General features: G+C 43.4%; 1 protein-coding gene across 50 annotated transcripts in view; it reads right to left on the bottom strand.

The window, feature by feature from the left end:
* celf2 (cugbp, Elav-like family member 2) overlaps window positions 1-23,966 on the bottom strand; it is a 154,926-nt gene that overhangs the window by 32,709 nt on the left and 98,251 nt on the right. For all 50 annotated transcript variants that reach the window (XM_077234055.1, XM_077234050.1, XM_077234057.1 and 47 more), the window contains 2 exons: window positions 10,462-10,544; window positions 1,263-1,311 (listed from right to left, as the gene is read on the bottom strand). In XM_077234055.1, the coding sequence (XP_077090170.1) occupies window positions 1,263-1,311; window positions 10,462-10,544 (132 nt within the window). The remainder of the gene's footprint in view (window positions 1-1,262; window positions 1,312-10,461; window positions 10,545-23,966) is intronic.

Raw genomic sequence — 23,966 nt, 5'->3', positions numbered from 1 at the left:
ATCTAACATAAAAGTTTTTGTTTACATACTACATACTATATATATATATATATATATATACATACACATATGTGCGTGAGTCTGTGTGTGTCTGTGTGTCTGTGTGTCTGTGTGTGTGTGTGTGTGTGTGTGTGTGTGTGTGTGTGTGTGTGTGTGTGTGTGTGTGTGTGTGTGTGTGTGTGTGTGTGTGGGAAAAGATTAATCGCGATTAATCGCATCCAAAATAAAAGTTTGTGTTTACATAATGTGTGTGCATTATGTATAATTGTTTTGTATATATAAATACACACACATGCATGTATACATTTAAGAAAAAATTGTTATTTATATATAAAATATTTATATTTATATATAATATAAATTATATATAAATATATACAGTATATACATGCAAGTATTTCTTGAATATATACATGCATGTGTGTGTGTTTATATATATATACAAAATAATTATACAGTGCACACACACATATATTACGTAAACAAGCTTTTCTTTTGAATGCGATTAATCACGATTAATCTTTTCACAGCCCTAATATTTATATATATATATAGTTGTATGTGTATATATACACAGACAGACCGACACATATATATATATATATATATATATATATATATATATATATATATATATATATATACACACACATATATATATTATGTAGAAAAAAACTTTTGTTAGATGCGTTTTCTTCAATTGGAGAGCATTAGTAATAATATTTCACAATATTGCTGTTTTTACTGTATTTTTGATTTAAAAAAACTGCCTTGGTGAGCATAAGAGACTTATGGCAAAAACATTATAAAATCTTACTGACCCCTAATTTTTGTATGGTGGTGTATATAAAGCAAAATTGATAAACTGCAGTAAAACCGTGTTACAGCATGTTTGCTTATGAGCAAGTTATGTAGTAACATAGCCCTCATAGTTACGGCTGTGAAGGCAAAGTCTGAAAGAGCTTTGCAAATCCCCTGGCCAAGCACCAGCTCCTTTTCAGTGGACTTCCTAATCACATCTATACAATCTGTGATATGGTTTATTTGAGTGTGTGTATACGTGTGCGGTTCACTACCAGGGCAAACATTTAAACTATTCTTGACCTGTGGCTCTCCTGGGTTTCAATAATTCAGCCATCTCCCAGTCACACACACACACACACACACACACACACACACAGACACAACCACAGAGACAAACCCCCAGAACAAACGCACAGTCGGACGACTTGAAAAAACAAGAGACGCATACAGACACTCACCATTTGATTTCTCACTGTCTGCGGGCTTCATCTGTATGGGATGGTGCATCTGAAACACAGGACATACACGGGTTACATTTACACAAACAGCACATTTACTACAACACACTCATTAACGCTCACGCCAGCACATAATCAAGCTCGTCTCACTGGCGCACTGATGTTCTACATTATCGCTGTAATCTCGTTAATGTGTCGTCATTTTTTCCCCTGACTCAATTCTTCATCTCGATAGACGCTGGCGGAATGAAGACGTACGCGTGCCGGGGTTTGATGAAGGTGATTTGTCAGCACTTTGCCGATGAAATGTTTATTGCATTCCATCTTTCTCTCACGCACTTGTTCTTGTTCTCTTAATCTCCATCCAATTTTTTGTCTGCTCTATTTTTTAATAGTCAGTCTATGCACATACATGTCAAGATAGATGTTATTGAAGGTTTCATTGTGTCACGCTGTATCTTCAGCATTTTGTTTTTAAGGTGTTGATTCTAGATTGATTGTTCTCTCCCTCTTTTTATTTCAGTTAGCCTAATAGCTGGTTTGATTTGCATTGAAAGATGGTCTTATGGAAAGTACCCTATGCGAATCTCTAGGTATGGTGAAGGGTGTGTGATGAGGTGGGTCTATTTTAATTCCAAAGGCCAAGGGAACTTTATCAGGATGCATAGTATCCTGGATCCATGAAACAACTGACCTTTAAAAATAAAAATCTGCCTGACTGTATTGGAATTTAACATAGGGGTGTCCTGACTTATGCACCGTGTATTTTAATAACATTTATTTATTTATGATACATTATTCATACACAAAGAAAATTGGTGTCCTTAAAGGTTGGATTTTTCCTCATTTTTCCAATTAAGGCATTAGGATCAATTTCCAAAATATGATTTTTTATTCCTCTTTTTAGGCAACTTTAGCATGGGTGTCCTAACTTATTCACATCACTGTATATATATATATATATATATATATATATATATAGAACTGGTGTGTGTGTGTGTGTGTGTGTGTGTGTGTGTGTGTGTGTGTGTGTGTGTGTGTGTGTGTGTGTGTGTGTGTGTGTGTGTGTGTGTGTGTGTGTGTGTGTGTGTGTGTGTGTGTACTTTATAGTCAAATTAAACGCACATTAAAATCATTGTGAAATTCACATTAAAAGCTTGTCTTGAATCTCCTGCCTTCTGTTGGATTATGTTGAGCTGTTTTGTTGAATGCCACTAAGACTACACTTCTGCTTTTGGTTGGTCATCTATGTATTCTTCCTATTTCTCAAAGTCTCTCCTCATCTTGTAACACCTTCAGCTTTATGGATCTAAACTACAGTTTGTGTCCAGCAACTTTGATATACTACCAGATCTGTCCAACACACACACACACACACACACACACACACACACACACACACACACACGCACACACACACACACACACACACACACACACACACACACACACACAGGCTTTGTGTGTACGGCATCAGCCCCTTTATTTCCATGTCTTCTCTGTAAGTGTGTGTGTGCTCACATTCAGCCGTCACGGAGCGTGTGTGGATGTATGTTGTCATCCTCTCCTATTAAAGGCCATGACACTAATTACAGAGATCATGCTCTGGTTCCCATTTCTCATGAAAAATACATGCTTGCTCTCACAACACACACCTGAAAGCATTCAACATCTGCAGCTGAAGACAGAATGACAGCTTCATAACTCTTGGGTTGGATCAAATTATAAAAGCAGTCAGAAATAACTGAAGATATCACTTTACTTCATTTCAACTCTGACCTTTGACCTTCACCACACACCCACACATCCACGGTCTTTGATGGTTTGCCATGTTGCCGGCATCCTTCTGATCATGTGGGACACAACGCTCTTTCTGACCATGGCTAGAATACTTACTTAAGTTTTAAAACACCAAGGTTTGTTGTTTGATGCTGTTTGTTCACTTTGGACACAGTTCAATTATTAAATTATACACACAGTAGTGGCTAAAAGTGATGTCCGGGAGGGGATAGCTAAGAACAAAAACACTAAACGTGGTTAAGGTATTTATCTGCCAAAATTATTTAGCAAAAAAAAGGCTTCATTTTCCTATGCACAAAAAAAGAAAAAAGCTCACAGGAAAAAAGCAAACACTGACTGCAACGTTATCATTTATTAACATTTCATTGTGTCTCTCTTGTTTTTGCATGTTCATAAATTCTCTGTATGACAGCCAGGCCAAAAAGTGTTTCTGCACAATTTGGCATGTTTCATTGTATCACCACAAATAACAATTGACTCCAAGCACAGTTATGCAATGTACTTCTAAAATCTTGAACAAATTTTTAATAACATTTGAAAACTAGATGATGCCATTTTTTGTACCGTGCCGTGTACCTATTGTAGGTGCTTTGGATGGTGGACAGGGTCAGAAAAGAAAATTATGGGCTATGCAGCCCATCCGCAGAATGTGTTGTGACACATTTCTCCTCTTAACCATCATTCAAATTCTGTGTGACTTGTGCCACAGTAGACCTTCTATTAACTTTCATTGCCCTCGTGCATCGATGAGGCTTGGGTGCCCAACACCCCGTCTCCGGTTCGAGGTTTGTCCCTCCTCGGAACACTGTTCATAAATTCTCACCACTGCTGACCGGGAGCAACACACAAGCCTTGTTGTTTCAGAGATACTCTGACCCAGTCGCATTGACATAACAATTTGACCCTTGTCAAGTCGCTCAGATCTTTATTCCTGCATATTTCTCTTGCATCCAACATGTTTGTTTGTTATTAATATACCCACCTTAGATGATCAATGATATTTGATACACCTGTGACTAGGGATGTGACGGTGAGGATATTTTCCCACCGGTTAATCGACGTGTGACAACACCGGTAATACCGGTATCAGCGGCGGGGGCTTTTAAATCATTAATTTAAAGGCAAGCGTAAATTGCGCGTGTTTGCGCAGGCATGCATATTGGTGCGGTGGTTCGGAACGGCACTGCTTTGTTATTGTGCCCTGAATTGGCGCTAATTTGAAAACTAAACTAATTTTTATTCTTTTTAACATCGCTTATAAAAAGCTGGTGCGGCAGTGCGCACTTCACTTTAACTTTTAAATTAGCGTCAATTCATCCATCGCAGGGAGTTTGATTGACATGTGATCTGACCAATCAAAATCCACAATTTTTGTCTGACAAAGCAGTCAGGAGAGTGACTAACGTCAATGGATTTGAACTTGGCTTTAACTGAGGCAATCTGTCACGACACATTAAAGAGCCACAAAACGGGAGACATGTTTATTGTTTAATTTTCTTTGACTGACCAAATTTGAAAGTTGAGACTTTGTTCCATAATATTACCTGCTCGGTCCTGTCTGTCAGCGCGTTGTCAGTGTCTTCTATTTTTCCCTGCTTGAGAACATGGGTTGAATCCGAAATCGCCCCCTAAACACTCATTCACTAAGTAAGGCCTATTCCCTACGTTAGTCCACTAATACTGTTCACTTGAAGGAGTGAATGAAAACGAGTGAGCGAATTCGGACAGCCGTTGAGCGTACATAAGCTGTACACTCGTTAATGCAGTGCAATGTGGTATTGAATAAGTGCACTCAATAACGCCCACTATGGTTTCTCACAAATCTCTACGTTCATTTAAGACTTTATTTAAATCATTTAAGACTCTTATGAGGACACTCAACAAAACAGACATTTTGGCATAATTTGTGTGTGTTATGGTTTTTTCAAGACCGAAAGAGAACTCGATACTGACGCGCGTCTTTTCTGTGGGTCGTGTGTGTGTGTGTGTGTGTGATTGCAGGACTTAACGGATACTGCGTAATTGCTTGCTTTAAATTTTTTTTTTTTTTTGGTGTTGCGCTGGGCAAGTGATGAAACCTACCTGTGACTAGTCATAATGTTTTGGCTCATCGGTGTAAGTCACATTTTTGCGTTAATACCTCGCAATTATGACATTTTTTTCTGAGAATCGCGAGTTTATAACACGATTATGACTTTATTCAGAAATTCCACAACTCCAAGTATAGCCAATATATCGCTATTTTGAAAATATACAACAAATAAATAAATACAAAAAATCAGCACTGCCGTAGGTAATCACAATGTGCTGATATACAGCCATATCGCACGGCTACTCGTGTGATATTGTGTAATACAACAGTTCGATGGCACAAGTGTGTAAATAAATGAGAAACAACAACGGAGTGTCTTTAAAAATCCTCTTTTGTGCAGAACTACTTCCTCCTGCCACGGATTCAAATCTCAAGATGACAGTTCGAAAGTTGAGCCCAAGCCTACATTCTAAAACGTCACTTTAGAACTAGTAACGAAGGAACGTTGAGTCGCTTCATTGAAGCTTATTTTATGATGTAGAGTAAAGTATTATGAGAGAGAGATAGACTAGTTAGTGCACTACCTGCATCTAGCTGATATTCTTCAGGTCAATCTTATATCCATAATCACAAGTTATTTACCAGTATATAAAATACTACTTATTGATAAATAATATTAAAATAAACAATATTAGCCATTATAAAAGTATAAGACGTTTGTACAATAGGAAATAAACACAAGCAAACAGTTCAGTCAAAGTACAAAAGCAGCGCTAGTTATTGTAACCTACAGGATTTCAGTTAAATAAATATTTCTATATATATATATATATATATATATATATATATATATATATATATAAATATATTCTGAAACCAGGCCCTTAGCCAAATCAATTTGCTCTGGAACAAGTAATAGATTAATAAGACCAAAGACTGGCCATTTGAAATACCCTAAATGAATTATACCTCATGTGTTAACATTATCTACAGTAGATGAAAGTCAGCTGTAAACTCCTGAACGACTGGCCGAGATAAAGCGTTGTACGGCCGCTGACGGTCTAGAGCTCACATCTGCGAAAAACGTCTAACAAATTGTCAAATTTGTACTATGTTTATATATAAGTCGCATATTCGAGGTCTAAAAAACTAAATTTTTGCCTAAAAACTCTTAAAACTGCATTCCGTGACACAACAACAGTAGTATTTGTGAAATGATGGTGGTTTCCTGCTTGTCCGTCATGACACTCTCTGTGACAAATTATGCAAGCGGAGTGATAAAAACGGGGAAACTGTTCCAGTTCTGATAATGGGGGAATATCCCACAAAAAAGAGTGTGTAGTCCAGTGGTTTGATGACACACACTGTGTTTGGGTGAAAGATCACGGGAGTCGGACAGGCGGGCACACAGTGGGGAATATATAAGCTGCCACACTCTCCTAAACACACACACACACGCACGCACGCACGCACACACACACACACACACACACACACACACACACACACACACACACACACACACACACACGCACACGCACACGCACACACACACACAGCAGTGAATGATATTACATTTTAAACAAAAAAATATTGCAACTACCTTTAATGGAGCGCACGCACACACTCGCAAACTATCTCAACCAGACGAGACCTTCTTGAAACCAATTCAGACGGTGTAATTGATAACATCTGTCAAAGTTATACAGATAACCTACTGACACACACTCGACAGTGGAAATGTTTTAAACAACTCAATCAAATGAGCAATAGGGAGATATAAGGAGTGTCTCTGCACTACATTTTGTGTCTATTTTGGTTTACTTTTGCGATGTTTTTTATGAAGTTTTACAAATAAACATTATTAAATTAGCCATCACAAAACTTTGTACATCTCTACAGAACTGGAAAGCCTGTCATTGAACAAATTCAACAAATACCCAAGCCTCAGCCAACATTTTTAAATCCATTTAGCATAATTCTGCAATTTTTCCATCAAAATAAGTTTAAAGTCTTCAGATTACATTTGGACCTGTTCATGCGCGACTGTTATTACTGTGTATACGAATGTCTACTGACCAAAAACTTCACAACAAGCATATTGCCAACACTAAACTGATCTTGTAGTGTGAAAGCAGTCTTCAGTGAACTGAATTAATGTACAATCACATAATGAGAGAGACAGAGAGAGAGAGAAGGAGATGAATTCGTTCACAGCTGGAGGACACTTTAACAGACATGTCCTACATTAGCCTTCACACACACGCCGTTCAGAGACGGTCTGATTATGGCAGCGAATTGATATGATAATCTTATGTGACATCTCTAGGTCTGCCTTGGGCTACAGAGTTCAGAATAGGGAAAACTAAATTTCTAACTAAACAAAAAGATGATAAGACAACACTGAGAGTAAACACTAGGGTTGGGTACCGAAACGCGGTGCCAATAGGGAACCGGTTCCGACGTAAACGGTAGTAACCAGACCGAATAAGAACGAAAATTTCGGTGCCTGATTTCGGTGCCTGACTCTCTGTGTCATGTGGCGCACACACGCAAGGTCTCTCGCTCTCTCTCTCTCAGCCTCCGCCGTGCGCGCACTATACGGTTTGGAGCACAGTCTGTTCTGTCTCGCATGCGCGCTCTTGCTCGCTCACTCTAGATTGCGGGAGATTTTAACTAATTTGCGGGCATCAGGGAGCCGTTATCAATATGCGGGAGACTCCCGGAACGTCTGCTGATAGCGAGGGGATTAATTAAGATGCCGAAGACAAAACGCTCCAAGGTTTGGCTGCATTTCACGTGTAAAATTACGCTCTGAACACCCTCTGTGTGTGCCAATTGTCTGAAGCCATATAGAATCACGCTAATCCATTAGCTGATGGCGCGGGCGCCGCCTCGACGCTCTTACGTCATCATATTATATTAGCATGCGCGCCATGTGCTCCTCAGATTTCTCTGCTGCAAAAAGGAAGCTTGTCGGCAGCGCGAGGAGCTTGGCATTTAACGCAGCGTCTCGTTCGCTATTCAGAGAACATAGGTTACAACAGTAACCAGAGACGTTCTCTTTCGTAGGTTCACTCAACGCTGCGTAGCGAAGACGCAGTGGGAACGAAACACCAAACACGCCAAGCTAAGCGCTGCCGTAACTAGTACAATGACCAGATAACTTACATGACTGGTTCAAGCGGACAAAACATGGGAACCTGGAGCCATGTCGAGATTAGATTACCCTGGTAGTGATCTCTATTAATCTCCAGTATTATTACATTGTTTGATAATTGTTTATTTTGTTTTTATTTGATATTATGTAAATGTGAATTTTTATTTTATATTGGTTTATTATTACCATATGTTACTTGTAATGATATTTTTTAAAGGTTTAAGTTAATATTGTGTCCAGTTTGGCCCTGTAAATAAAATGGTATTATTTTTTGACAAAGTGTGTGCGGTTTCGTTTTCTTAAGTACCGTTTCAAGAACCGTTTAAGCATCGGAACCGTTTAAAAAATACAGAGTAGGTACTGGTATCGGATAAAACCCAACCGATACCCCACCCTATAGTAAACACAGACACTAAAAGCAAGAATACAGTTCATCTGTCAGTTTTATGAAAACACCATTATGTTTTCATCAAATAAATCTTGTTTTGACTGTAATAAAATGAAATGTAAGGTTGCCCATACAAAGGACAGTAACCTTCGATGCATACTGTTTTATGCACACACACACACACACACAAACACACACACACACACACACACACACACACACACACACACACACACACACACACACACACACACACACACACACACACACACACACACACAATATGACATAACTTACAATCATTTTATAAATGAATTAAAAAAAAACTTTAAACTTTGTTCCTTCCCTGCTTTTTGACCATTCCCTCCCCCTTTATAAATAAAATAAAAATAATTAGCAAGTGCCAGTGTGTACGTCCTTACAAAGATGTTTGCAACATTGACATTATTATCAATCATGTTAACATTTGCTAACCTTACACAATTCTGAACAGGTTGGGATGACCAAAATCTTATTTCATGAAACGAGTTATTTAATATTTTTTAAATGTAATTTTATAATTACAATATAGCTATTTAATTTAATTGTATCTTTGTTATTAACAATAAGCAAAAAAGCAAATTACAGACAAATAAAATAAACAGTGCTTCATTTCTTTTTTGAATGCTACTGTTAAATAGATCTAGTACTGTAGCTGGAAAAAATTAAGTCTTCACTCTATAAATTGTTTTATTAACATTAATTACACAGAATATTAGGCTGCTGGTCCGGCCCTTTAAGACCTGCACGTAGGCTACCCAATGGAACACATACGATTTATTTTTACAAACGGTTTACATTCACTAAAGACATACCCGACTGTGTTTACGTGAATACTTGCCAGGACATACATTTTTTTACCTAGAATTTTGATTATTCAATCCAAATAATCCATGAAAGAGAACTGAAGTCGCAATCGTATGCTGTGTGAAAGGCATGTGCGCGCACTTCAGGTCTGAGCCCGGCAGCGCGAGCACGTCCCGCGCTTCATTTTCTCATGCATGCATGTTTTACTGTGCGTATATATTTTACTGTTCTGCTTCCGTTGTTTAGTGAATGAAAACAGTGGAAGCAGAACTCTGCACACACATCCTAACTCCGGCTGTCACATATCGACGCAAATTAAAGAAATACTGCTCTTATTATTTAGAGTGCTGTCACTCTTAAAGTAACGGTACTAATAAAATTTCGTATCGTACTGATTTTAATAGCTGGGTATAGCGATACCTTTCTAGGACCGGTATATCGTGCAACACTAGGATGTATGATATATCAGTACTAAATCGGTTACTGGCCAATATATGAGATTTTTTAATTTAGGGGTATCGGCTGATATTAGATATATATCGGCGGCATGTGTTACCTTTGCCATTGTTTAACGCTGAAGTACAGTTAATCTTTAAAAATACTAATATTTAATTGTTAAATCATGTTTCTCAATTTAAATTTAAAATAAAATTATACAAATAATTATTGTTGGTCTCGAACTGAATTTTTTTTATATCTTACTGACCCGAAATTGTTTAACGTGACCATTTTGAGTTCAGATTTCGAGTACATACTCGAAACTACGTACATCACTCGCTACGTCAGGAAGCGCAAACTATAAACTCATAAACTCACGTTTCCTCAACCCGACTTCATACATTTTCCTGAATTACTACCTCTAACAAAAGCAAAGCAGATTAAAAACTTGAAACTGTCGTCGTTTGAATGAGGAATTCTCTGCCTCGCTAGCTTTCAGAGAGAGACAGACATGAGCAGATAAACAAACACTCACCCCAGTTAAGGTCTTTATGTTGTGCAGTGCATTCTGGGCCTCCAGGGCAGCTTTCCGTGTGTAGAATGTGACAAAACAGCACCCTGGGAAAAGAGACAGAGAGAGAGGAGAGAGAGAGAGAAAGAGAGAGGTAAGCATTTTAAGCATGCAATAAGCCAAGTGAATTTGATCTTTTTCTTTTCGTCTCACTACCTGCTGAGAGAGAAAACAATCTCACTGCTGTCACACAGATCTCTGCCAAACTACACCACAGAAAAGATAAGAGGCGAGGGAGAGAAAGAGAACCAGACTGAGAGGAAAGAGCCTAATATTTGATGCTTAATAAATAGCCATGTGGAACGGGATTTTGGACCAATGAGATTTCACTGTGGGCGGGGCTACCCACATATTCTGTGTCCGAGATCGCATACTGTCTATGCAGGTACTACAATTGAAATTTGAATTTACTTCATGACGATTCAAAACGTATGTTCTATATAGTCTGAATTTGTGTAGTATGAATGTAATTCTGATGTACTACATCTACCATTGTGTTATTTATCATGTGACCAACCCTTGTCAGTAAACTGGTTAATAGTGTGTGTGTTTTTGAATGATTCAATAAAACAAAACCTGCTCATAAGAGTCATTTGCTTATGAATCAGACTACACTGGACACGTCAGGTTTTTCTGTGCAGCCAGTGAGGACAACCGAACGCGAAGATGTGTTTTTGTTTTTTTGTTACATAGACATTTTTGTTATTGTTGACTAAAACTAAGACTAAAACTATTGAAAATCATTTTCGTTCATTTAAATACACGGAGCCCCTAGGGACCTTTGCAAAAATGAAAATATACAGACTTTCACATGCTCACGAGAAACTTTCCTTCATCAGGAAAATAAAAACGACTATATGTACAGTATGTGTCTGCACACATCGCTGTCCTTGACTGGGTATTGGAGTCCAGAAGCACGCACACACACCGACTAACAGAAAGAATCAGCTGGGGATCTTTGTATGTGTGTGTGTGTGTGTGTGTGTGTGTGTGTGTGTGTGTGTGTGTGTGTGTGTGTGTGTGTGTGTGTGTGTGTGTGTGTGTGTTGCATTTTATTTAGAGAGAAATGAGAAGAGTGAACTGAATCCCCTTTTACTGCCAGGGAGAATTTTGGCAGGATAAACTAAGGACTCACTCATCCCTGGCAACAGTGAAGTCCAGTCTATGGCCAAAACAACCCTGTTCCCAGTGTCACACACACACACACACACACACACACACACACACACACACACACACACACACACACACACACACACACACACACACACACACACACACACACACACACACACACACACACACACACACACACACACACACACACCAGTAAGCGATCATACACATTTAAACTCCCAACATGCCTGAAACATTCCCATCAGTCAACATTGACAATGGTAGTGGTCGGGGGGCTTAATGGTTCTGGGCCATTAACACAAAGGTTGCAGGTTCAATCCCAATTAAGTGTGACCCAGGAACTGATGTGTTAATGAGATCCCAGTTCAGATCGATCATCATTGTGCCTGAAGTAAACCACTGACCCCAGGGGTCTCAAAAACTAAAACTAGGATACCATGGGAACCTCAAAACGCAAGCATCTACTAAATGAACAAGTAGTCTTAGCCTCGGAGCGTTTGCTGACTGTCCGAAGAATGTTTTACGCAAAAATACCAAGAGCTTTCTCAAAACTGTGAGCTTAAAGGCCTGTTCACTCCAAGGACGATAACTATAATGGTAAAGATATTTAAGAATCATTCTAAATTTAGAAGAATAGCAGAGTCCTCACCACAACTGTAATGTTAACAGCAAAGAAGAATGATATCTTTGGAATCACTTTCAATACGATTTTTTCCAATTGATGAACGATAGATGTATTGACAGCCAATCAAAATAAAATCCATTCGACAAGCATTTAAAGTGGCAGACGACAAAACTGCAGTGTGCGCTTATAATAAACAGAACGTTATTGTGCTTTGGTGTGGATGCTAATACAGTTTTTATATATTATTATGAACTATTATGAACTTTAAATGCTTGTCGAATGGATTTTATTTTGATTGGCTGTCAATACATCTATCGTTCATCAGCTGATAGTTCATCAGCAGATAGTTATCGTTCTTGGTGTGAACGGGCTTCCAATCTGTTCGGTCTTGTTTTTCAAAATGAAATTGGGGGGTTCATGGCCAGAATGAGCTTTAGTTAGGACCAGACTTTATGAATAAATAAATTTAAGGTTATAAATGATAGACACAAATTTGTTTTCACAAACAAGATGTCCTGTACGTATGAAACAATTGTGAAAGCTATAGTGGGAGTGTTCACAAGCGTTTTGTGTACAGGGGTTTGAGTTACAGTTTTTTACAATCATTTTGTTACTATTTTCAGAACCTTGATGTCATTTTTCACAACTCTAGACACAAAACTCACAACCAATGATCAAAATGCACATTTTTCAAAACTCTAACCCTTTTCTCAATTGCTTGGATACAATACACATAAAACTTAGATCATTTGTTCATTCAACAAAAATCACCTGTTCAATATGACACAACTTAACATCACAGTACTACTATTTCAAAAGGCAATTCACACATTACATTTCAAATGAGTGTCTATTCATTTCCGTACAATGATCTAACTATCAATTGATACAACTGCTCAAAATGATAAGTAACTGTTGCATTACTCTTAATGCATAGTTGTATGGAAACACACGCAATCTTCCATGTTTACAGTAAATCATGAAAGTTTCAAGATAACGAGATTCATTGTCACCAATTAGCGTGGAGCATGAACCAATTAGACTACAATATCCATGGATGTAGCCTAATATTTTATATTTTTGCTTTGATTCCAATAAACCTATGTTGTGATTGTACTGTAGTGTTTTGCATCAATATATTACAAACTTTCTTCGCTGATTCCACTATTTGTGTATTCTCTCTACGACTGCAGTGCTTTTACAGAGATGTATATTTACTGTACATGTAGTACCATAATGAAACCTGGATCACCTATTTTGTTCTACAATATTTAATGATTGTACGAACAATGACACAGTGAAACTATCGGTTGCTTGTGTGTGGGTGATCTATAGTTATGTTTCAATGGTATTTCACAGTAAATTTGTTCTTTGAACCAATGATTGTGCAAGTGCAAGATTTCTTTAAAGATGTGAATGCACAATGCAATGTTTTGAACATTAGACAGCCTGTGTTACAAGTGATAACCGTTGTGAGTTTTGTGTCTAGAGTTTTGAAAAATGACATCAAGGTTCTGAAAATAGTAGCAAAGTGATTGTAAAAAACTGTAATACCACATGAGCCTAAACACTCCACAGCAACTCTAACAGTAATACTACATGAGCCCACAATACTCCACAGTATTAAGTAGCACTCCACTACATCAAGACCTGAAACGCACCGTATAGTTTAGTAAGACCAGTGAAGGTAAAGATGAAAGTAAAGTTAAAAAATTAGATAGCTATGACGGATGAGCCATGATCAAACCTGTCGTAAAATAGCTGATATCCACAAACCTGTGACCTAACATTAGTTGATTAATTCATGTACCAATTGACGGTGTTGCTTAACAAAGTACATGCTACAGGACGGTTCTAGGAAGGAGAAAATAATCATAATGATTAAAATGTAATAATAATTGAAAGAATCAGCCTATTTCACATGCGTTGAAGAGGACATAAGGCTGTGAAATTATAGGTATAGTGCCCTAACAAAAACCAAATATAGTAAAATGGTAGTGGATTTCGCACAAAGGATAGGTTCGTATACATTAACCGGAAATTGTAATGCGTGAGCACAAGAGCGTATGCAAATGTTTTTTGTGCACATGCAAAAGTTTCTCATGTACATGCGAAAGTCTGTATATATATATATATATATATTTTTTTTTTTTTTTCAATGCAAAGGTCCCTTTAGGAGATCCATAGTTTTTACATATCATTCTACAACATTAACTCCGGTTTCACAGACAAGGCTTAAGCTAGTCCTAGACTAAAATGCATGTTTGAACTGTTTTAACTGAAAGCAACTTTCACTGACATATCTTTCACATTGTTTTGTCTCAAGATGCACACCAGTAATGTTTTTTTCCTAAGGCAACATTTATAAAAGCTACTTAATCACCCTAATTGAACTAAGGCCTAATCCTGGCTTAATCTAAGCCCTGTCTATGGAATCAGGCCATAGTTGTCCAAAAGCTTTTAAAATGCTGCCTCCAAAACAACACTAATACGCTTATATGGAACAGTCAGCCAATAAGATCTTGTTCATGCTTGTGTTGTCAGCAAAAGTGAAGGAAATGTAGCCTCTCTGGACTCTTCCGACTCATTCCTTGGCTGTTGACAGCGGTTCGTGTTTAATCGTGTTTCGACACTGGAAACTTTTGACAATCCCTGGCAAAGAGGTCAGAACCGTCGTCCTCAAAGTGATTTCCACATCCGTACGTGGCAAGACTGCTGACGTACGGTCTGAAAGCCAGAGTCTCACCTGAGATGGATAAGACAGGATAAAACCACGAGCCGTACAACCGCCTCAAGAGCTCCGTGACCGTTCGTACTCGTGCTGAGACTCGCTGACGGGCGGATTTCATAATATCATCATATCGATGGATAAAACCAACCGCCTTTAACGTTTTACATCTCGTTTCACTCGAAAACGTGCCACATTATGGAAGTATGAAAGGTTGCGAATATCATTTTCGTGTTGACTGTAAGCGAAAATGACTTGAATGCCAATTATTCCCAGATTCCGTTTTTGATCTGTTATACGAGACAGTCTATCCAATGCCCTAAAGTTATGGACTTAATACCATGAACACACACATATTTGTTAGAATACATTTTAATACATTAGCATAGCACATCTGCATTTGGCCTTAGAGGACACACACACACACACACACGCTCTTATATCATTCTGCGGCTGTGCAACGTGTCCAGGGACTGAAAGGATGCTCACACAAACGCATCCATTCATCTTGTGAGCGTGTAGGCGTGCGTATGTGTGTGTGTGTGACGGACTTCAAAGGCAGACAGGAATACATCTTTACTAAAGAACCCCAGCTGCTCAGGGCCATTTAGCCCTGGACCACTCTCGCATCACTCAATCAACAAGGGACGGTCTGTTTCTGTGTGTGTGCGTGTGTGAGGACCGTTCTAAATTGTAGCTCTGCTCTGATAAACAATTCCTGCTCTTCACCTCTGGGTGCATTTATATTCTACGCCTTGTTTCTGGTCTTGCACACACACACACACACACGCTAGAAAGGCGATCAGTGAGGCCGTCTGTTCGGAAGAACCTCCCTGCTGATGATCAGGCTACGGCGGCCAGGCTGGGACACACGCGGGGAGCAGGACGCGACGTCCCACTATGAATTGGCACAGCATGTGTGTGAACGTAGATTACACCGCTGAGACTGAAACTCAGAGGAGTTATGCACTCTCGCTGGGATGTGTTTGCGAGTGTGACTACTTTTCCATTGGGTGCCGGTGCCCAATCTGTAACAGTTCGGAACATTTCCACCGGAGATAAGTTGGATCTGGGTTGAAAGAATATCTAGAGAGCACTAACGTCAGTGGCCAAGGGCGTGGAATATTGTCCTCGCTGCGTGAAGCTAACAAAACCACAACTCTAGATAAAAAATAGATTGCTTCCAATATAATCCAACGATGCAACACTGACGCAAGTACTACTCCAGTCACTTCATTTTCCTGTCTATCTTAAAAAAATATATATATATATGATTAATACAAATTTGTTTCATATATTTTAAATATTTATTGCATTTGTATAAATATTAGTGCTGTCAATTGATTCAAAAAAATAAATGAATCGCATTTTTTTCTGGAATTAACTGCACCTATCATTAAAGTTTTTAATATATTTCTATATTGTAATAATTTCACATTTAATCTCCAAATTAATGTAAAAACAACAATATTTTAAATTGTATTGTTAATATTTTATTGTTTAATTGCATCTTTTTTATATACCAATACCGCTACTGATGTCTCTATGAATTTTTTTTTCCCTCAGTTTTAGCCATTAATTATAGCCATTCAGAATTACAGTATATTTGTAAGCTATAAATTGAATTGTATACGAGCCATAAAAAAATTGTTACAATTTTTTTTTTAGTGTAAGTGAACTTAAAACAATCTTTACATGAGCCCACTAAATAAATGCCACATTTACCTGCCCTTCAATATATTACTACCAATGAAAACCAGCCTTTGGGCTAATTTTGGTACATTTACATTTAAGAATGTTAATTAATGTACACTGTCCCTTTTCTATATCAGGGCTCAATTGTTTTCTGTTGGCCCAATCATACCAGTTTAGATTTTTACTTGCTTTTACTTTTGTTGTTGTTGTTTTTGACCCATGTAACCTTGTAAACAGTGCTTTAAGATTTTAAGGTAGGTCTATATATACAGAAATTGAATAAAGTTATCAAACACATCACAGTTCCCTTTCGTTGTCACTCCGAGTTACGTCGGATGACGACGAATGGGGGTTTCGCTTAGAACACCTATCAACTTCGAGTATTACAAAACGAGCCAATGGCAAAGAAATGCCATGGGTCTGCGGAATTTGCATGACGTAACTCCGCCCCACCTCGTGGGTATAAAAGGAGGACGCCAGCAACAGGCAGATATGTTTTCGCTTCGGAGCCAAGAGCATTTCTTCACTCCACAGTCATCTCTGACTTCGCTCTACGAGACGAGCTTCTCTCTCCGGTGTTGGTGTGACGGCGATCTGCAGCGAGCTCACAGTGCCTGCTGATCTGTGCAGTAATCTGCCAGTGTGTGTGTGTCTCCCTGTGCGCTTCAACATCGCGGAGTTTTTTCTCTCCTCTCATAAAAGAGCTCGCACGCGGCACGTCTTTTTAAACACGGCTCGCCCGTGCATTTCTGGTTGCAGCGGACTGGTATCGGACTCTGATGGGCACGAGCGCTGTCTAGTGTGTTTGATCATGCTTGAACAGCGCTCGTGGGTGACTCATGTTCTCGCAAGGGAACGTGATCATCGCGTCATAAATAGGTCGAGACTCGGTGAACTCGCAAGAGTGAGAGTCCCCTCATCCACCCCCCGATCTCGGCGGGTGGCCAGGGTGACCTGAGGGTTACGGTCTGGAACAAGGCGCCGACTATGTGTCCGTGACCCCAGCCCCCCTCTTCAATGACGGTGCCCGCTAGTGAACTGCTGATTCCCGCGAGTCTACCCTCTGGTGGCCCGCGTGTTTCAGTTGAAGCTACAGAGGAAGATGCCATGTCTGTTGCAGCATCACTAGGTGGGCTTGAGTCTTCTGGAAGTGAGGGCTCGTCACAGCTGCCACCTTCCGGTGTGCATACGGCTGTGCCTGAGTCTGATCCGGAGATGACGGCCATGCTTTCCTGGGACGATTGGTTTTGGGTAAGGCCGCCGACCCTCGTCCGTGGCAAACCCCAATACCTCTCTTCCCGGACGTGCATGATGAGATCTCGAAGTCCTAGAAGACCCCCTTGTCTTCTCAGGACCGCTCGCTGATCTCATCCGCCTTTCCTCCCCTCGATGGGGCCGCTGCCCTTGGGTACACTGGGGTTCCCCCGGCTGAACGCTCTGTTGCGATGCTATGTGTCCTCAGAGTGCTTCTTCTCGGCGCAATCCTAAGCACCCGCCCGTGGCCTGTAGGTTTTCGTCTACGCTTGTGGCGAGATCCTATAGCGCCACGGGACTGGCAGCCGCCTCACTGCATGCCATGGTCATTCTGCTGGTCCACCTGACCCAGATGCTCATGGACCTGCACGAGGGCGGGACTGACCCAGGGCTCTTCACTGAGCTGCGCGCCGCCACTGACCTTGCTCTCTGAGCGACGAAAGTGGCCGTACGCTCCCTGGGTCAGGTGATGCTCACCAGTCTGTGGCTGAACCTGTCTGATGTGCTGGATGTCGCGCGGACCCGTCTGTCCGACATTCCCATATCCCAGGTCGGCCTCTTCGGCGGTGCGGTTGAGGGCTTGCCCAACAGCTCTCAGCCGCCCATGAGCAGAGTGAGGTTGATTCTGTCCCGACGGCCCCGCCGTCCGCTCAGATCCCTCGTCTGCCCACCGCCGAAGGCGCCCTCCCGCGGCTCCCACCCCGCCCGTTCACGGGCCGGCTCTGGGGGCCGCGGGCGGACGCCACAGCCCTCTCCAGCCCCGCCCCCCGCTACACGCCGGGTTAAGCGGCGCTCGTGAGACGGGCACCTCGGCGATGGAGCAGACTGAGGTTGATTCTGTCCCGACGGCCCCGCCGTCCGCTCAGATCCCTCGGTCTGCCCACCGCCGAGGGCGCCCTCCCGCGGCTCCCACCCCGCCCGTTCACGGGCCGGCTCTGGGGGCCGCGGCCGGACGCCACAGTCCTCTCCAGCCCCGCACCCCGCTACACGCCGGGTTAAGCGGCGCTCTTGAGTTGGGCTCCTCAGAGATGGGACTCAGTTCTTTCCAGGAGTTGGTAGCAGGACCACTCCTTTCCCCGGGGAGGGCCGGGGAAGAATCCTTATTCTCCAAAGAGCTGATTCTCCCGTCTCTGAGCACAGAGTTCTCGGACGTCACAGAGCGCCGCCCACAAGCCGTGCTCTCCTCGTCCCCCTCTGTCCCAGAGGTGGTTGACATGGCGTGCCGTCCACGGACCGCTTCGCCCCTGTCCCCCTCTGTCGCCAGACCCCTGGCAGAGCAGGCCCCCGCGGGACGACCAGCCTGGTCCTCCCCTGGCCCCTCTGCCAGGGCGCGGTTGCTAACTGTGCCCCCACATCGGGCCGCTATGCCGTCCACGTCTGGGCCAGTTACTCCGCTTCGCTGCCCCTCCGGGGGGACGCCTGTGGTCGCATGATCCCGCTGGTTCAGTTCCTGGGAGCCTGGTTAGAGCTTCCCCGTCTGTCCCGCTGGGTCGCGCGGACCATCAGGCTTCGGCTATGCGATTCAGTTCGCACGGTCTCCTCCCCACTTGGGGAGTCCGCTCCACTTTTGTTGGTGGCTATGCCCCCATCAGGAGAGCAGAGATTGCCACCCTGCTGGCGAAGGGCGCAATCGAGACTGTCCCTCCAGCCGAGATGAGGTCAGCCGGCTTCTCAGCCCCTACTTCATTGTCCCTAATAAAACCGGTGGGTTACGGCCAATCCTGGACTTGCGCGTGCTGAACCGCTCCCTTCACAGGATGCCGTTCAAGATGCTCAAACGCGTTTTCGAATGCATACGGCCTAGGATTGGTTTGCAGCGATCGACCTGAAGGACGCCTACTTCATGTCTCTATTCTCCTTGACACAGACCGTTCCTTCGGTTTTCTTTCAGGGGCAGGCATCCAGTACGCGGTTTTCCCTTTCGGGCTAGCCCTGTCTCCTCGCATCTTCACGAAGGTCGTCGAGGCTGCCCTTGTTCCCCTTCGGGAACACGGGGTTCGCATCCTGAGTTATATCGACGACTGGCTGATCATAGCTCACTCTCGAGTTCAGGTTGCGAACACAGGGACCTAGTGCTTCGGCACCTAGCTCGTCTGGGCCTTCGGGTCAACTGGGAGAAGAGCAAACTTTGCCCCGTGCAGAGGATCTCTTTTCTCGGTATGGATATCGACTCGGTCGCCATGTCCGCGCAGCTTACGAGCTAGCGCGCGCGCAGTCACTGCTGACTTGCCTGAAAGATAGAACAGTTCGAGGGCAAGAGTGCGGTTCCACTGAAACTTTTTCAGAGGCTCCTGGGCATATGGCTTCTGCAGCCGCGGCAACGCCGCTCGGATTGCTTCATATGAGACCGCTTCAGCTTTGGCTTCGCGACCGAGTCCCGAGGTGGGCATGGCAACACGGCACCCTCCGAGTAACAGTTACTCCGACCTGCCGTCAGACCTTCACCCCGTGGTCGAACCTCAGTTTTCTACGGGCCGGAGTGCCCCTGGAACGAGCTTCGCGGCATGTTGTTGTAACGACAGATGCCTCCTCCATGGGCTGGGGTGCCATGTGCAATGGACGTGCTGCCGCGGGCTCCTGGACAGGACCCCGTCGCCTCTGGCACACCAATTGCCTCGAGTTGCTGGCCGTACGTCTTGCTCTGCGCCGCTTCCGGGCCGTGCTCAAGAACCAACACGTACTAGTCCGTTCAGACAATACCGCCACTGTAGCGTACATCAACCATCAAGGTGGTCTACGCTCCCGCCGTATGTCGCAACTCGCCCGCCACCTCCTCATATGGAGTCAGAAGCATCTGAGGTCGCTTCATGCCATTTACATCCCTGGAGCCCTGAACTGTGCAGCCGACGAGCTCTCACGGCTTCAGCCCCTCCCGGGAGATTGGCGACTCCATCCCCAGTCGGTTCAGCTGATTTGGGACCAGTTCGGGGACGCACAGATAGATCTGTTTGCCTCTCACGACTCGACCCATTGCGCCCTGGGCTATTCCCTGACCGAGGGCACGCTCGGCACGGATGCACTGGCGCACAGCTAGCCGCGGGGCCGCAAATATGCGTTTCCCCCAGTGAGCCTTCTTGCGCAGACCCTGCGCAAGGTCAGGGAGGACGAGGAGCAGGTCATTGTGGTCGCGCCATACTGGCCCGCCCGGACCGGGTTCTCCGAACTAGTACTCCTCGCGACAGCACGTCCCTGGCCGATTCCCCTGAGGAAGGACCTCCTTTCTCAGGGACGGGGCACCCTATGGCACCCTCGTCCCGATCTTTGGAACCTCCACGTGTGGCTCCTGGACGGGACGAAGCAGGTTTGAGTACCCTTCCACCTACGGTGGCGGCTACCATCACTTCCGCTAGAGCGTCGTCCACGAGACACGTCTACGCGTTGAAGTGGAACCTCTTCGTCAACTGGTGCTCTTCTCTTCAAGAAGACCCCCGGAGATGTTCGATTAGTGTCGTGCTTTCCTTCCTTCAAGATAGGCTGGAGCGAAGGCTGTCTCCCTCCACCCTGAAAGTCTATGTTGCCGCTATTGCCGCACACCATGACCCAGTCGAAGGTAAGTCTGTTGGAAGGCACAACCTGATCATCAGGTTCCTGAGAGGAGCGAGGAGACTGAATCCTCCTCGTCCTCCTCTCGTTCCCTCTTGGGACCTCTCAGTGGTTCTAACTGCCCTGCGGAGTGCTCCCTTTGAGCCTTTGCAATCAGTGGAGCTTAAGTTCCTGTCTATGAAGACAGCGCTCCTGGTTGCATTGGCCTCCATCAAGAGGGTGGGGGACTTGCATGCATTCTCCGTTGACGAAGCGTGCCTGGAATTTGGGCCGGCTTACTCTCACGTGTTCCTGAGACCCCGGCCTGGATATGTGCCCAAGGTTCCTACCACTCCCTTCCGGGACCAGGTGGTGAACCTGCAAGCGCTGCCCCCGGAGGAGGCAGACCCAGCCTTGGCACTGCTCTGTCCAGTACGCGCCCTCCGCGCCTATGTAGACAGGACGCAGTGTTTCAGGACCTCAGACCAGCTCTTTGTCTGTTATGGTGGGAAGCTGAAGGGAAAGGCTCTCTCCAAGCAAAGGCTGTCTCACTGGATAGTGGACGCCATTGCCTTGGCATACCAGCAGCAAGGTCGACCGTGCCCCCTTGGTGTGACCGCCCACTCCACCCGGAGTGTGGCATCCTCTTGGGCTCTAGCGCATGGCGCCTCGCTAACAGACATCTGCAGAGCTGCAGGCTGGGCGACACCTAACACATTCGCCAGATTCTACAATCTCCGAGTGGAGCCAGTGTCCTCTCATGTACTCGCTTCAACCAGCTAGTACTGGACCCGCTCAGGTGTCTTCGCTTGCTCGCCATTCCACTCCACGGACTGGATACGTGCGATATTCTCCTCAGGTGAGCTTCCCCGAAAAGCCCTGAGTTCCTCCAGCACTCCTGACGTTGGCGCCAGTGTCTATTGCCTGTGCGTCGGCTAGGTGCCTCCCGTGTGCATGGTCCCTCCTCTGAGCGACCCCCACATGTGTATTTCCACTGTAAGCCTCTCTGAGCGTGTGTCTTTCCCTTGGCAAGCCACCTTGCCACCCCTGGGGTTGAAATATTCCACCTGCGGCTGGACACCCCAGTGTTCTCCATATGTCTCCTTCGGGTCATATGTGTATTCTCTAAGTCCCCCCCCCTCTGGGTTGGCAGTAATTGCATATTTCCCCTAAACTTTGGGATATGCTCCCCAGTGTACCTTGGTATTCCTGTGCTAAATAGGAGTCCTTCGTCCGTGCCAGTCTCACGACAGGGATCTCAGATTTACGCAGGGCACTGGAAGACAGCTGAGAAGGTGGCGTGATTAGACTGGTAACCCCATTCGTCGTCATCCGACGTAACTCGGAGTGACAACGAAAGGGAACGTCTCGGTTACGTATGTAACCCTCGTTCCCTGAGTAGGGAACGGAGACGTTACGTCTGCCTGCCACTTTCCGCTGTACCGCGGGGATCGCCTGAGCTCAGTCTTGGCTCCTCAGCGAAGAAACATATCTGCCTGTTGCTGGCGTCCTCCTTTTATACCCACGAGGTGGGGCGGAGTTACGTCATGCAAATTCCGCAGACCCATGGCATTTCTTTGCCATTGGCTCGTTTTGTAATACTCGAAGTTGATAGGTGTTCTAAGCGAAACCCCCATTCGTCGTCATCCGACGTAACGTCTCCGTTCCCTACTCAGGGAACGAGGGTTACATACGTAACCGAGACGTTTTCCCTGCATAAATTATAAATGAATCCTTTTTAAAGCTACAAAAGTTATTCAGTCAAAAGCAGTGAGTGATTTTCTCTCTTTCTTTTGTTTTTTGATTATCTTTAATGAAAAACAGCAGAAGGTTTAATAGGCTGCTGTCACTTTAAGACCTGACACACATAACGTGGATCTGACACACAACTCATTTTCTCACAACTCTTTACGTTCATTTAAGACTTCATTTATAACATCCTGAGCTCAACAAAACGGAGGATACTTGACAAAACGGGCATAATTTGGGGTGTTTTTGTCCGTTCAAGCGCTCTCTATGCGCATGAGTCTTGTGTGTTTCACACAGACAGGAGATTCACAGATGTGTGCCAGTTTTGCACTGCATTCTCTTTTTTGTCAGATCGCACTTCAATGATTTAAAAGCATTTGCATGAAGAAGAGCGTGATACTATATTGTAACGCTAGCCAAAGGATGACTGGAAAAAACAAATGCTGCGTTAATTGAGTAAATGTTTTTAATGCGTTAAACTGAAAAAATGAACTGAAAAAAACTCTTTAAAAAAGCTATATAAAGACTTTAATGTGTTATGTTTGCTTGTGGGCAGGCTATGTATTAAACTAGTTGCGTTAGTGGAAAGTCAAGGAAACTTAAGTTAAGTGTTTGCGAACTTGAGTAAGATCTCAGGTTATCCAATATTGTGTGTAAATGTTGCTTTAAGACACTTCAAATTGAGTCCACTTAACTGGCACGCTTTTCTTAATATAATCTGCCTATTAATTGGTCAATTCAAAATGTGGAAAGACTGTC

The sequence above is a fragment of the Siphateles boraxobius genome, unplaced genomic scaffold (genome assembly GCF_051911475.1).
Source record: "Siphateles boraxobius isolate OS27281-9 unplaced genomic scaffold, OSU_SipBor_1 19, whole genome shotgun sequence".
NCBI lineage: Eukaryota > Metazoa > Chordata > Actinopteri > Cypriniformes > Leuciscidae > Siphateles > Siphateles boraxobius.
Note: the sequence above shows the minus strand (reverse complement) of the source record. Positions and strands in the feature narration are given on the sequence as shown.